The sequence below is a fragment of the Poromitra crassiceps genome, assembly GCF_964638095.1.
Source record: "Poromitra crassiceps genome assembly, chromosome: 15".
In the NCBI taxonomy this organism is placed as follows: domain Eukaryota; kingdom Metazoa; phylum Chordata; class Actinopteri; order Beryciformes; family Melamphaidae; genus Poromitra; species Poromitra crassiceps.
Window position 1 is genome coordinate 17,119,550 of NC_139634.1, and position 15,600 is coordinate 17,135,149.

The 15,600-nt window shown below is 43.4% G+C and overlaps 2 protein-coding genes across 2 annotated transcripts; both read left to right on the forward strand.

Annotated features, from left to right (window-relative positions):
* Positions 1 to 5,239: 5,239 nt before the first annotated feature.
* Positions 5,240 to 7,582, forward strand: selenoh (selenoprotein H; the record flags this gene model as incomplete). The annotated part of the gene is made up of 5 exons (XM_083651778.1): positions 5,240 to 5,255; positions 5,598 to 5,721; positions 5,899 to 6,041; positions 6,588 to 6,707; positions 7,361 to 7,582. The coding sequence occupies 4 exons, from the start codon at positions 5,240 to 5,242 to the stop codon at positions 6,692 to 6,694; spliced, it is 390 nt and encodes a 129-aa protein (XP_083507904.1). The 3' UTR covers positions 6,695 to 6,707; positions 7,361 to 7,582.
* A 1,355-nt stretch (positions 7,583 to 8,937) lies between these two features.
* clp1 (cleavage factor polyribonucleotide kinase subunit 1) lies at positions 8,938 to 15,365 on the forward strand. Its single transcript, XM_083651460.1, has 6 exons — positions 8,938 to 9,011; positions 10,089 to 10,354; positions 10,503 to 10,613; positions 11,926 to 12,045; positions 12,619 to 12,756; positions 13,637 to 15,365. The coding sequence occupies exons 2-6, from the start codon at positions 10,091 to 10,093 to the stop codon at positions 14,321 to 14,323; spliced, it is 1,320 nt and encodes a 439-aa protein (XP_083507586.1). The 5' UTR covers positions 8,938 to 9,011; positions 10,089 to 10,090; the 3' UTR covers positions 14,324 to 15,365.
* Positions 15,366 to 15,600: the final 235 nt, after the last annotated feature.

A 15,600-nucleotide genomic window follows, 5' to 3' on the forward strand; every position in this document is an offset into this window, starting at 1 on the left:
TTTAAGTCAAAGAGCAGCAACACTAATTCTCTCTCACACATTAGCCAACAATAACACAAAATGTGCATGAGCACAGCAGTATTCCGATCTGGCTGCATCCCGAACCACAACATTGCATCCTCCCGAATGATGAATGATGGATGTGTCTCTCTAGTTTATCATTCTGTTCCTGCTGAACAGTTCAGTTCAGCTCAACTAACAGCTTTGCAGCTTCACATGCCACTGCCCTCACCACAAACACTTTTCTTGACATGTGAATACTGGAGAAAACTTGTCCCACAAACACTTTCTGCTCAGTATGGAGTCTCATACGCAATTAAAGAGGACATTAAACATTTGATCATCTGACTCTAGTCTAGTTCCTTTGCATTTCACCTCAAACAAGACAGGACACTGCTTTCAAGGTTGTCAGGAAGGTGGCCAATTATCAATTTTGGCGAGGGATTTTTTTCTCTCCAAATAGGTAATCTTACTCAGCCTAATGTTAGGTGTGTGTGTGTGTGTGTGTGTGTGTGTCTCTGAAAACACCTACAATTGGACAAATGGGATTTTTTTTTCTCTTCTAGAAAACACAGCATACTGTACATTTCTCACATGATTAACAATTGGCACAACCTTTAGTCTAGAGTAGGCTATTAAAATAAAAGATTTGTTTTGGAATTATTTTGTGTTCAATTTTTCCTTGGGCGGTCCTCAATCAAATTGTGGGTCCCAAATTGGCCCTCAGTTATCAAAACTTTGAGAGCCCTTGAACTAAACAGTTTCTACCTTGAATGAATTAACATGTGTGACCTTAATCCTTGACTCCTGGTGAACATTTTACCACAAACTAAGCAACTAAATGGTTTCTCTCCTGTGTGAATTCTCATGTGTCTCGTCAAGTCTCCTTTATGACGAAAACTTTTATCACATTCTGAACAACTAAATTGTTTCTCCCCTGTGTGGAGTCTCATGTGTATCTTCAAGTGTCCTTTAGAACCAAATGTTTTACCACAGTTTGAGCAACAAAATGGTTTCTCACCAGTGTGGACTCTAATGTGTTGCTGCAGAAGTCCCTTGCAGCCAAATCCTTTGCCACAATATGGGCAAATATAAGATCTCTTATGACTTATAAGGACATCATTTTTCAGTGAGTCTAAATCTGACTGAGGTTCTCTAGTCTCCTTCCAATCATCATTACTGTCTTCAGTGTCAGGTTCAGAAGCATCTGGAGTCTTGCCATCAATAAATGGCTGTAAATTACTAGCTGGATCTAATACTCCACAGTCCTCTCCATAAGATTTTGTTTTCATCCATTCAGTTGAGCTACTGGCTAGAGGCTCTGCCTCTCTGTTCTCCTCGGTTTGGCTTTGATGAAGCTGTGAGGACTGAGGTTTCTCTTCATCATCTTCATTCTTCATAGGGACAGGAGTGAATGGGTACTCGGTGATATCAGCCTCCTTCGGCCCTTGAAGCAGCTCTCCCTCCTGACTGGTCCAGAGTTCCTCATGTTCCTCTTTAACGTACGAGGGCTTTGGGTCCTCCTGGACCAGACCGGAGCTCCAGTCCTGCTGCTCAGTGGCAAACTCTTCTCCACTGACCATCAGCTGCGGGACGTCTGGGGGGAAAGCCGAAATACACATGCGTCACTATAAGTTAACCTAAGCTTGTTACCGTCCATCCATCTAATAAAGGCGAGAGCATCTGTCTGTATGTCTGTCTCCTTCACGTATCTCAAAAAACGTTCGTCTGATCGACTTCAAACTCGGGGAGTGCACTTCGGGAGACAGAGTGCAGTGACGAATTTGGTGCAATTTGGACGTTCAAAATGAATAAATTTGAGTTAAATTTCGCCCCACCCTACCGAATATGAAATGAGCCCTTCCACAACCACAGCTCAAGCCACAAACACACACCTCCCACAGGAGGCACTTAAACTAGCCAAGAAGAGTGGTGGTGGTGGCAGCGGGACAAGAATGTAATGAAGTATTTTATCAGACAAATGTGTTGATCACATTCCAATAACAGTTACAAAGGCATTGTATGGACCTCACTGCTTTTTGGCATGTATGGACAGTGTTGGCAGGCTGACCAGGGCTCAGACAGAAATTTCTGCATTGTCAATCTGGTGTGTTCCCAAGATCCATAAATGGACTATTTACACCCAGGTGTAAATAGTTGACTTCACGGAAGAAATGCCAACATATTCCCCAAATCATACGACCAATGACCTATCATTGCAATACGACCATACACATCTGCTAGACTAGCGCCCCTCAGTGGCAGAGAAAAAGTACTATGCGACTTCCGCCCAAAAGCAAGTTGAAAAAGCGACTTTTCTTCCAAAAAACGTTAGGACTGGGGTGTGGGTTAGGAGTATGGACAGCAGCAAACTGGTAGCCGAGTGGTTATGACAGGCGGAGACTGGGCTGTTATTCACACGACCGCTAGCGGTGAAACGTGATCTGTCTTTCAAGCTACAACTAACAAAGTATCAATATTTTTTCACAAGTCTCTGTGTATAATAACAAAGCTACAAAGTGACAACAACTACATCTGACTCACATATGGTCATCCTCTCAAACTCCACTATGAAACTCACAAAGCCCTGGTGGCTGAGTGGTTAAAGCTGCATGCTTCGCAATCAGAAGTTCAGTGGTTCGAATCCACCAATGGGTTTAAGCAGTCTGTCCAATGCCACAGTTTCGATGTCAGGTCTGGTACCACGTAAATACATATGAACTACAGTTGAATAGATTCACTTCAATTTACAGGTCCGGTACTGAGCTACAGTTGAATAGACTCACTCCATTTTACAGGTCTGATACCATGTAACTATGAACTACAGTTGAATAGACTCACTGCATTTTACAGGTCTGATACCATGTAACTATGAACTACAGTTGAATAGACTCACTGCATTTTACAGGTCAGGTACCATGTAACTACATATGAACTATTTGTAATTAGATATGAACACCAATGTAATTACTAATTACATTGGTGTTCATGTCTAATTACAAACAGTTCATACATTGTTATGGACCTGTAAAATAAATGTTTACTGAAAAGTGCTATACAATCAAGTGTATTATTATTATTGCAGAGTGCAGACAATAGTTGTCTATTGTGAATGCGGAATGTGGTTGCAAACAATCTATTATGGCTCACATGATAGCAGTACTATCTATTATGTGCATACAGTGGCAGCTGTGGCGCTGGTAAGCAGAGAACGTGTCTGATTTTTTCTCGCCTGTGATTATGCGTGTTGTTCATGTCCAACCTAGGTTAAATGGATGTGCATGCATAGCCTGGGTAAACCCATCCCCCACGTGACCTGCTCTCAGACCTGTTCTCAGTCACTATGTGATGATAGTGACTGGGAACTGAGAGAGCAGGTCACGTGGTGGCTGGGTTTACCTAGGCTAGTGCATGCAACAAACATGGACATTCATGATAACTGTAGGCTATAGGAGATATAAGATGAATGTGTGTGTGTGTGTGTGTGTGTGTGTGTGTGTGTGTGTGTGTAAAAGTGCATTCCAGTTCACGATGATTGAACATAGCCTACAGTATTTATGAAATATAAGATGAGTGTAGCATCTTCTACTCTACTGCCCCCTAATCAAACCGGTCTAAAACCAGGACCAGACTGCAGGCCAGTTCCATGGTGCTGAAACGGCTCACAGTGCAGTGACATGCCTGTGATCAATTATCTCGTTATCAAGAGAAAACTGCTTTGTTACATAGAGATCACGAGATAATTAGATGCAGGCGTTCTCGGGTTCCGTAGTAATGTTAGGCTAATCTGAATCACATTTAGTACAATAAATGTCACCAACCTGCTCTGTGTAACCGCTCTTCAGAATTTAAAACAGCGTCCAGTAGCATTCGTTGTCGGTCGTTCTGCTCTTTTGAACGAGAAACGTCCTCCTCGTATTCTGCTATCGTTCTTTCAAACAGCCCAAATATCTCTTCAACAGTCGCAGTTAGTCGCTGCTTCAACGCTCTCAGCTTCAGGACTTTAGACATTTTCACACAGGAACAGGAACTTTTTACAAACGTTGACCTTCAAAGCTCCAACAGGCAGCTTCAGTCCATAAGACAGCCGCTTGTTTTTCTTCTCACGGCTTGTAACGTTAGCGTGCTGTTGTTGTTAGCTACTTTAAAATGGAATTCGCTTTGCGCCGTCTGCCTGTTTCAGTTTATATGCTGTTAATAACGCTACTATACTCGTTATTGTATAATAACTGGGTCAAAACCATAGACTTTGCTAGCCTTGTGTTGCTCACTGTTGTCCTGTCTAGTCAAAGATAACCTGTCCATTAGCGTTAGCATCTAGCTAACGTAAAAGGCTTTGTACTTTGTAGGCTACCAGGAGAAAGACTCGGGTCTGAGGAAGAAGGAGCGTTCAGATTAGTTATCCATACATAACACTACATCTGCTGCTTCATTAAACATGTAAACCAGACTTTAGAAAGGAAAACAACGGAAAGTAATCCTCCGATCAAAAGCAGCAGACACGCCGTCACATTCTTCTTCTTCTTCTTTCAAGTTTCCGGACTTCCGGTAGTGTAGACGCTACTACTGCCCTCCGCAGGACAAGGTCAGGATATAACTACCTCAAACACATTTTCCGCCCAAAACTTTATTATCAATCATTCTCAGGACAATACAATAGAAAACAGGACAGGAGATATTATGTACAGTCTATGGACAGGACAGACAGTTATACAGTGCAAAACAGGGAGTGTTAGAGCAGATACAAATTACAACTTAAATCAGCTGACTTTTCTTCTCATGAGAAGGGATGTCTGTCTCGGATACAACCCTCTAAAAAATATACTAACCTAGATGCATCTTTGCCGGGTTCCAAGATAGGAACTACAACTGCATGCTTCCATTCCATTGGCAAACAACCCTCAGGCCATACACTAAACAAAACAAAAAAAATCGAGAACAAAATCGTCTAAATGTTTAAATAATTCACAAGACAGCCCATCTCCGCATTTTGGGTGGACAAGTAGTTTGCACTGTGTGACGCTTTTACAATTCAGTAGGTGGCGGTAATGCAACACGGAAGGATGCCAACCGCCATACAACTTAGAAGAAGAAGAATCTCACCACCACCACCAGCAACATTGAATGGTTTCGTCCGTCCACAACCATACCCACAACACAGAAAACTCCCTTCTGCCAGCCACATTGGTGTAGTCCGTCCAGTCCACAGACGCGCGAAACTTTCGTAACATTTGCAGCAATGGCGTCGAAAACAGGTAGGCGTGTGATGATCTGTGATCCATGGTGTGATCCCCCCAACGCAACGTTTCCCTTGTGGAATCTGCGGTTAGAAATGGGTATACGCAAAGCCAGCTGAAAAATAAATGCGTATACTATACGCCGTATACCCTGCTGCTGCACTACACCACTGGTCATTTCTGATTTGATTGACTCGGGAAAGTTTTGAAAAACACTTGCTAACGTTGGCTGCTTGTGTTTAGTAGACACTGCTGGCTGGGCTGCCTCATGTATTCTCAAACAATCTTTTCATTTGGCTATTGGCTTGGATGTGCAGAATGATAAACTTGTGTCTTAACTTCAATGTTTGTGGTGTTCAGGTCGTCGTGGGGCGAAGCGCAAGGCGGAGGCTGTTGAGAAGGTGGTCGTGGAGGGTAAAAAGGGGAAAGAAGAAGTGGAGGAGGATGGCCTGCTGGAAGGTCAGAGGGTGGTCATTGAACACTGGTGAGTGTTTGGGTGCTGACTATTCTGCAGCATTAGTCATAAAATATGACTCATGTGTAGTGTATATCTAATATATGACTCATATTGCATAAAACACAGCCACACTTAGTGTATATAGAATAATAACAGTTCACACACATCTGTCCCTGATTGTTGAACTCTTGCCATTCCTTGCAGCAAGAGCTGACGAGTGTACGGGCGTAATGCCGAGGCGGTGAAAACTGCCCTCCTGGCTGCCCGACCCGAGCTCACTGTGGTCCTGAACCCCGAGAAACCCCGCAGGAACAGCTTCGAGATCACTCTGGTGGAGAGAGAGAAAGGTGAGGAGGAGGGAAATTCCAGTATCAAGAGTCAAGTCACCTGCAACTCAGCTAATGAGAAGGGGGATGTTGCTGCATAGCAGCTGTCAAAGTCATGATGTCTGGTAGCCCCATAACGTGACGCCACTTACTGTACTTACTGTACAGCAGTCGGCGCCACACAGCGTTAGAATCCTCAATAGGTGGACAAGGCTGTTAAAAAAGCTCTCCTACCCGTATCCGACCTCCGATTGCAGATCCGAAAGATATGATCGTCCGCCTAGTGAAGCCAGTAATTTAGCCGGAACACCAGCGCTGTTAAAATGATACTGCTTGCGTGAAACAACCATTTAGAAGCAGTCTTTGCTCTGCCATGTTGTTCTGGTTTCTAAATGACATCTTGCCTGCAGTAACTTCACGGCCCACACTTTGGAAATCACTGATCTAGAAGCTCTGACCTTGAAATATTGTTGTTCAGTAAATGGGGACCACATATTTCATACTGCATAGTTTTTTTTATCCAGTTCCTCTAACTTACTCACTTCACTCTAATCCTCTTCGCAACAGAAATAACCCTGTGGACCGGAATAAAGAAGGGTCCGCCTCGTAAGCTGAAGTTCCCTGAATCTGTCATTGTTGTTGCTGCTCTAGAGGAGGCTCTGAAGGTTGAGTAGCCCCCCACTGAAGGTTTGTCATTCCAGCATTGGCTGATGGGATTAACATAATTGGAAACAAAATAATAATAATGGATTGCATTGCACAGTAAAACAAAGTATTACTGATTTGGAGGTTGTTTGTCCAAATGTCTTGTTTATCTTCAACATGGCACCTGTATCAAAAAAGTTCACTATTCAGGTTATATAACAAACACCCTGTTGACGTTTCCTTTTGTTTAGAGCCATTTGTCATGAACTAAACTCAAGATTTTCTTTACACGTCTTTAAATATTGAAATACTGTTTATGAATTGCCAGCTGAGGCAAGCCGACTACAACTACAACACCAAGCTGAGTGCTGCTAGTCTATCTGCATCCAGCAAACCTGCTGGAGGTGACAGTTGAACCTTTATATAATGATGATTCCTTTCAGTGGTGTGTAAGAGCAAACTGAAGTGGTCAACAGCACACAGGCCACAGTTGATTTACTGTAGGTTTTGAAATCGACTGATGAAATTGAATATATTATTTTTAAACTATTTGCAATTTTGCCATCTCTTAACAGAAAGACAGAAATGTTGTTGTTTTTTACTCATTCTTTGCACAACTTGTTACTGCTAATGGTTGAGACTGTTGGCTTATAGGTAACTTGAGCCATTTTATTGTGCTTTTGTTATGTCTCCAGTGCAGCCCAGTGTCCCGCCTGTGTGGCTGCGGAGGCAGAATGATGAGGACCGACCAATGGGAAGATCCCAGTCCCTCCTCTGATGATCCCAGCTCCAAGCGCACAGATCTGGATGCATGATGGTGACACTATTGGTGCATCTCTGAGCCATTACACCAAGAGATTCAAGATTCAAGACTCAAGTTGTACAGTCCTGCTGTTGTTATAGTTTTTTCCCCTCGTTTCCCAACTGTTTATTGTACATTTGGTCATATACATAAAGTGACCCCCCCCCCCCCCCGCCCACATGATTCTGTCTCAATTTGAGGTTTCTGCTTCTAGCTTATCCTCTAGCCCAGAGGTTCTCAAATGTTTTTCAGCCAAGGACCCCTTACAAGATAGAAAATATACCGGGGACCCCCTCATTCTGATTTGTGATTTTGGGCTAAGCTTAATTGTTTCCACGGTAATGTGCTTTACTTTTAATTTGATAGGTTTGTTATTAGAATGTAATCCACAAACCATTTTAGATTTAAAGCATAACCTATTTTCGTTGATTTACAATATCACAATTTGTCAACAGTACAGAAAACCACTATGCAACACAATCAATGACAGCCAAGATATTTTGATAGACTAGCACCATGTAGGAAGTAGTTTGAGAAGGAAAAGGTAACAGGTAGCATTTTCTTTTTTAATTAAAAAAAAAAAAGTGTTTTTGTTTTTTTACCTGAAAACTTTTCGCGGACCCCCTGGCAAAGTGCCACGGACCCCTGGGGGTCCGCGGACCCCCATTTGAGAACCACTGCTCTAGCCTGGTAATTGGTAAACCAGCCCGTCACGTGAACTCACATTTCATGACGGGCTGGTTTACCAGGCTATCAGTCCTCTATATAGGGAGGGGTTTATTTCTATTTGAGGAATAGTAGTACGACTCTGGGAGTGGATCTGCAGGAGGGTCCAAAAACTGTTTTTGCTTTGTATGATTTGGAGGAGAAAAGTAACTTACAGGTGGTCATTTGTCATAGTCCAAAATAGTAATGGTTTAACAGTACTCCGTTCTGTTTGAGTCACACCTGTGACCATCAAGCAATATATTTATTTATTTGGCAGAACATTCTTTAGTTAAAATTTGCTAAGTGGGTGGTGTCTGTGGGCTCGGTGTGGTTCAGTTACGATTGTGATATCATCAGTGATGATGTCATCAGTGATGTCACTTGAGCAATAGAGCTCAACAGTGAAGTCACATGCCTTTTCGTGACGTCATTTGCCCTGGAAGTAAGTTCCGCATTAATTTTCTCCATAGACATTTAGATAAATCCTTATATGAGTTTTATGGCTGGAACCAAGCCAAACCGTGACTTACTGAATCGTGAGTATAAAACATTCGGTTTAAGCAAGAACAAATAACAGATCCCCCCCATCCTGTTATTTTTTGTTCTTGCTAGAAGACTGGTTGGTTGGCTTGGTTCCAGCCTTAAAACTCGTTATATAAGGATTTGGCTTAAATATAATTTGAAGAATCACACTCCAGATCAGTGGGTGGCGGTAATGCACCAGAAAGTTGCCAACTGCCATTAAAACCAACAGAAGAAGCATCGCCATGAGCTTGGAGTTCGGAACCCTATTTTCCAGCTAACGTACAGTACATTTTCGCGATTAACGCTACTTCGTAAGTATTAAACATTAAATAATAAATTATTGGTAGTCGTCAGACGTTAAGGGAGTAGTTTGGAGTTTGAGTTCACCATTGAAACAAGGTTTGCTGGAACTAATGTTAACACTAGCGTTAGCTACGCTGTAGCTATTAGCTAGCTTGCTAACAATATGATAGCAAAATAATTCTTTTTTTTTTACAAGAAAGTCTTAATGAAGACTTCTCCATCAAACTTTCTATAAATGACTATAAAGTCTATTGACAATATCTTCTCTAATATTACTGTAGTTGTTATTGTTGTCTAGTGTTGCTTCCCTTTCTTATGGGGGTAGAGTTTAAATACTTGCATTTATTACTATCAAATCATGAGATTATAGTAGCCTACCCCTAAGAGTTTCAGAGTTTATAGGCCACATAAATAAAACTAATTAGGACCTTTGTGTATTTTTGAGTCATGTTTATGATAGCTACTTCTCACTCTAATAATATTCAGCAATGTCAGATTGTAATATCTGGGTTATTTCCCACTTTTTGACATGACCACACCCATGGGTGGGCCCTGGATTCATTATGAGGAACACCTGGACCTGTTTGATCATTGCAAACCTGACCTGATGAAGTGCCTGTGAGGGCTCGAAACATTGTCATTTTTAATGTCAAATAAATCAGAAAAATATTGGGAGCTACCAACAGTGTCGTGAGTCTTCCTGAATCCCCTTCAGAACATATCAACCCAGGCAGAATCACATTCACAGACATTACAATTATTTATGAATATGAACATTCATATTCATTGAAGGTCCCAAAATGTTCCAGTCTGAATGGAGAACGAGTGCGATCAGTTAACTGATCGCAGGTGATGGATTGAATTTGACTGAGCTTGTATATTCAATCAGTGTCAATACTGTCATGGTAACAGAACAGTATATCATTATCTTGACATGGCTTTATAAAATACCATCACTCTTCATAGTTCACTCCTGTTCTGGCAAAGTTATCCTGCTTAGGGAGTAGGACGGACCTTAAATGTGTTGTTGCTAGTTTGCTGGATATCTTTTGTTGCTAGTTCTAACACTGACCTTTTCATGTTAGCCATGGCAATGGAGGGTGCAGAAAAGATGGGTGAGGATGCTCCAGCTCCTGGGGCTGGGGGCAACAGGATTGACCTGGAGAAGGAGACGGAGCTTCGCTTCGAGGTGGATGCTGGGGAACGAGTCCAGCTGGAGCTTCTCACAGGGATGGCCGAGGTGTTCGGTTCAGAACTGAACCGGAACAAGAAGTACACATTCGGACCGGGCTCCAAGATAGCAGTTTTCACCTGGCAAGGCTGCAGCGTGTCTCTCTATGGGAAGATAGAGGTGAGGAGCGCGCCTGTGCAAGTGTTTATTATGTACGTATGTGTTAATATGTGTTGGTTTCTCTTGATGTCCTCAGTGGCTCAGAGTGTTTTGAGAATTGACGGAGCGATAGTTCCAATAACCCAGCGTCTTTCCATCGCCCCTACAGATGGCGCCCTATAAGTCCAGGGACACTCCCATGCTGCTCTACCTTAACACACACGCTGCCCTGGAACAAATGAGGAAGCAGGCAGATAGAGACAACGAGAGGGGGCCGAGGGTAAGTGTGTGTTCAAGTGAGTTAGTGAAAGAGAGAAATGCAGCTGAGACGACTGCTGGCTTGAGTATAGAGACAGTCCGCATGTCTGGGAACGCCCACAAAATGTTAAACGGCTGGCGCGCGAGTGGGGTAAAACCGCCGATATATCTCATGGGCTGACTCACCAAAAGGCGGTGCTGTGGCTCTAAACTACATGTTTGGGGGTTCTAGAGCAGAACACAAGACGTCTGCTCAGATGTGCGTTTACTGCGGTGGTTAAATCCCCGATCGTGTCTGCCTGAGCTGGGCTATCAGCTAAATTCTAACTTTGCTGAATGGATAAAACGGGGGGAATTTACCCCACCCTGACCCCGCCCCCAGCCAGGCTGAGCCAGCTAACCCAGCGTCTATTGTGGGCGTTCCTAGAGCCTGTATGGGCGTTCCCAGACATGCGGACTGTCTCTATAGAGAGCCAAAGTCCCTCCCCTTCCGGTCTGGCCCTATGCACACCAGCGTCTTAGAAAAATATGAATGGTGGTGATTCGAATGGTGAGAGAATTGTGCCACGTAGTACACTTATGTTTGTCGATTTAAAAGTTAACTTTGCAAGTCAAGAAAGTCTGAGTTTGTGGTAAAACTCAGGCACTATAAGTTATACATGAGAAAGACTACGCACAACCAGTTGCATAAGTGTTCTTAGCTCTTCTTATGTTTTTTAATTTGTTTTTTAATTTGTTTTTAACTTGTTTTTTAATTTGTTTTTATACTGTCTTATCGGCCGTATCAGCCGCTGGCTCATCCCCTTCTTAAGTTATTAGTGTTGTGTTATTTTATTTATCAGCCGCACCAGACGTATGCTCTTTTATATTGGCTCATCGTATGTCTAAATGTTGTTACATCCCGATTATTTATGACATCGTATGTATGGTTTGCACTTTATGTTTTTACGTTTCAAGCCTCTACGCCTTGCTGTAATCCAATTTGCCCTTTGGGACATTAATAAACTACTTGAACTTGAACTTGATAAGTGACGTCTCTCCCGCCAGGCCGTGTTGGTGTGGCGTATATTGTGCGACACGAGAGATGTAGTTGATTGAGCGGTTTCATACAAAACTAAACGTTAGGTTTCAGTTTCACGACAAACTGCGACTTTCTTGACATGCATAGTTATCTTTTAAATTGACAGAATTTACATGTGGACCTCATGGCACAATTCAAACGGGATCAAAAAATATATAGTCAATCGCTGTTCATATATTTTAAGACGCTTGCTCCTCGCGTGTGTCAGTTTTCAGGGATTTTGTATTGACATTGGCTTACTTCTCCCCCTCAGGTGATGGTGGTGGGACCTACAGATGTGGGGAAGTCGACAGTGTGCCGGCTACTCCTGAGCTATGCTGTAAGGCTGGGCAGGAGGCCGACACTAGTGGAGCTGGACGTCGGGCAGAGTGGGGTAAGAAGTATTGGGTTTACCATAATAAGCTTGCAACGACCATCATGATGATGATTTGGAGGTTTCTTCATCAAGCCCTAGTCATCGAATCATCTTGAATGTATACAGTACATACCTAGAATACATAGGCCTACATGTAAGAGTTGTAGGACTAATAATGCAGTTTTTCCACCGCACGGTCACTCGAGACTGCTCGCTTTTGGTAGTACCACATGGTTTCCACGTCACCTTTTGGTATCGCCTCAGCTCGCTTGGAACCTCGATGGAGGTGGTACAAACAAAAGTACCATGTAATCTGGTACTGGTACCTGGTACTTGCGCAATGGAAAACCCAAAAATGTGTCGTTGAGCCGTTACCATGGAAACGCAGGATAAATGGCAGGGGACGCAACGTGTTCATCAGCAAATGTAAAAAGCTCTCCAGCAAATTCAGTAAATCCTGTAATTTAAGGGGAGGGGGTCTTGATGGCAAAACCAACACGTAAATGTTAGTTCTGCATTCCTCTTGTCAAGGTTGTCTCATGCTACTGGCCTGAGTGGCCTCCAGAATATTATCATTGTGTTCTCTTCAAGGTGTCTGTACCAGGGACGATGTCGGCGCTTTGCATTGAGCGTCCAGCAGATGTGGAGGAGGGTTTCTCAGTCCAGGCTCCTCTGGTCTACCACTTTGGCTCCACCACCCCAGGGACCAACATCAAACTTTACAACAAGGTGAGAAGAAAGAGAACCAAACCATTGATTAATACTAGAGGGCACTTGGTAGAGTTCATACCTCCGCCACGGCATACCCCCATTGCCACGCCTCCTTTTGGCCAGAGGGCGTGGAAAGTTAATCAGTTGGTCCTTGTCCGTGATCAGTCTGTCTACAAAGTGTCATGGTGTTACGTGAATCCGCCTGGAAGTGAGGCACCTTTTTGTGATTGAACACGCCCATTGCCACACCCCCTTTTGGCCAGTGGACTTGGAAAGTTAATCAGTTATAAGTTGGCCCATGAGCCATGACCTACTTTGCTACTAAGTTTTGTGGTGTTACGTGAATCCGTGTGGATGTTACCGTAAGCACCGTTTTGTGATTGGCCACGGCCATTGCCATGCCCCCTTTTGGCTAGTGGGCGTGGAAAGTTAATCAGTTCGTCCTTGGCCCATGACGAACCTTTCTACAAAGTTTTGTGGTGTTAGGTGAATCCGTTTGGAAGTTAGGCGCCTTTTTGTGATTGAACATGCCCATTACTGGCCCATGCAAAGTGAATCATTTCTAAGTTGGCCCATGACAAACCTTTTTCCCAAGTTTTGTGCAAATCCGTTCATCACTTTTTGAGATATCCTGCTGACAAACAAACAGGGGTGAAAACAACCTCCAGTCAAAGGCCCAGCCAACTCTGTGGCAGAGGTAATAACGCGCCGAGTGGCAGTGCGAGCTCTAAAGATGAAAGGAGTGTGAGGCTACAACAACACCGCAGGTTCAGTTTGTGTTGAACCACTCTGCCATGACATCAGATATCCTTTTCTCTGTGCTCATTTCATTTTCCAACCCCCTCTCATCTTCCCCCTCTCCCCTATCTCTGTCCTTCCCCCTGTGCTCGCGGTGCAGCTGACGTCCTCCCTGGCTGACATGTTCTCGCAGCGCTGCGAGGTGAACAAGAGGGCCAGCGTGGGCGGCTGCATCATCAACACCTGCGGCTGGGTGAAGGGCTCTGGATACCAGGCTCTGGTCCACTGCGCCTCAGCCTTCGAAGTGGACGTGGTGCTGGTGCTGGACCAGGAGAGGCTCTACAACGAACTCAAACGAGACCTGCCCCACTTCGTGCGGGTCGTCCTCCTCCCCAAGTCGGGCGGGGTGGTGGAGCGCTCCAAGGAGTGCCGACGGGAGGCCCGCGACGAGAAGATCCGCGAGTACTTCTACGGCTTCCGCGCCGTGTCCTTCTACCCCCACGCCTTTGACGTGCGCTTCTCGGACGTTCGCATCTACAAGATCGGGGCGCCGTCCATCCCGGACTCGTGCCTGCCGCTGGGGATGTCTCAGGACGACACGCAGCTCAAGCTGGTGCCCGTGACGCCGGGCCGGGACCTCACCCACCACGTGCTGAGCGTGAGTTGCGCCGAGGAAGTGGAGGAGGGGGCTAGAAGGGGGGTGGTGGAGAGTCCGGTGTGCGGCTTCATCGTGGTCACCTCTGTGGACACGCAAGCACAAGTGATGACTGTGCTGTCGCCGGCACCCAGACCGCTGCCCAGACACACCCTGCTCATCATGGACATCCGCTTCATCGACCTCAAATGAAGCAGCGATGAAGTGGGGGCCGGGGGAGGGAGGGGGACTAATGTGGAGAGGAGCTCTGCTGAAAAGGATTGTATGGCGACTGTTTTTGTTTGGCGGATTCTGTTTTGCTGTGAGTCTGTGCAAGGCATTGGATAGGAATTGCAAGGGGCAAGAGGAAAAATATAATTGTTGTTTGAAGAACTTTAAGTATTGAATTTGGTAGGAAAAAACTTCTGTAAATTTAATTTAGACTATTTTATAGACCACACTGTACAGATTGTTTGATGTATTTCAGGCAATATTTTATCTGTATTCAGGGTTCGTCCAAAGTCTTGAAAGATTGGAAAATGCTGGATTTTAACAGTCATGTTTTCAGGGTTATCAATATGCTTGTATTTGAATATACTCTTGATTTTCCACATAATCTGGTCTTTCAAATGAAACTTTGAAAATAATTATGCATTAAAGAAGGCTAGAATAGCTAGATAAAGTCCTTTGTTGATCCATTACTCTGGAAATTAGCAAGTGTTAAATAAATCATGATCAAAACATACAATCAAAGTTAATATGAACAGCTGGTAAAATAATGATTGCTGTGGGTATAAAGGAATGTGGTAAACTTTATTTTTCGCCATTGCATTTACACTAACAATTTAGATATGATGATAAAGGCTTTGAGAGTCTGGAAACTTTTGGTTTTGGTACCTTGAAAGTGCTTGAAAAGTGATTGAATTTTATTCTTAAAAAGCTGTATGAACCCTGTACAATATTGTAATTTTTCCATGATAGTTCTTGTCCTAAGCAATACATTTTTACACATCTGTTCTGATGTTACATTTTGAGTAGACCTATGTTCCATGCTCAACACATATTCCTTTTTTCTTATTGTTCTATTTTAGTTTGTCACAAGAAAAAAATAATTGGAATTTTGAATTTCACTGTTAAAGTTCCAAAAAGTATTATCCATTCTTAAATCATTCTTTCCAATAATATGTGTAAATATACTTAAAATGTAGACGATATTAATTGATTGCCTCTACAGCATAGGCTAATGTAACGGATACAATCTACTATTCATTCCTTTAATCTTTGGAAAATGTACATTCATTCAATACGATTTAAGTGATTTCACAATCACTTAAATCGTATTGAATGAATGTACATTTTTTTGTTTTAGACATTTGTCAAGGAAGTCTTCACTCCTATTTGTCTTGCAGCAGGATATCTCAAAAACCGTTTTCCTATTTCCATGAAACTTGGTGAAACTTGATTACAAATCCTAAGGTTATGTTTGCAGG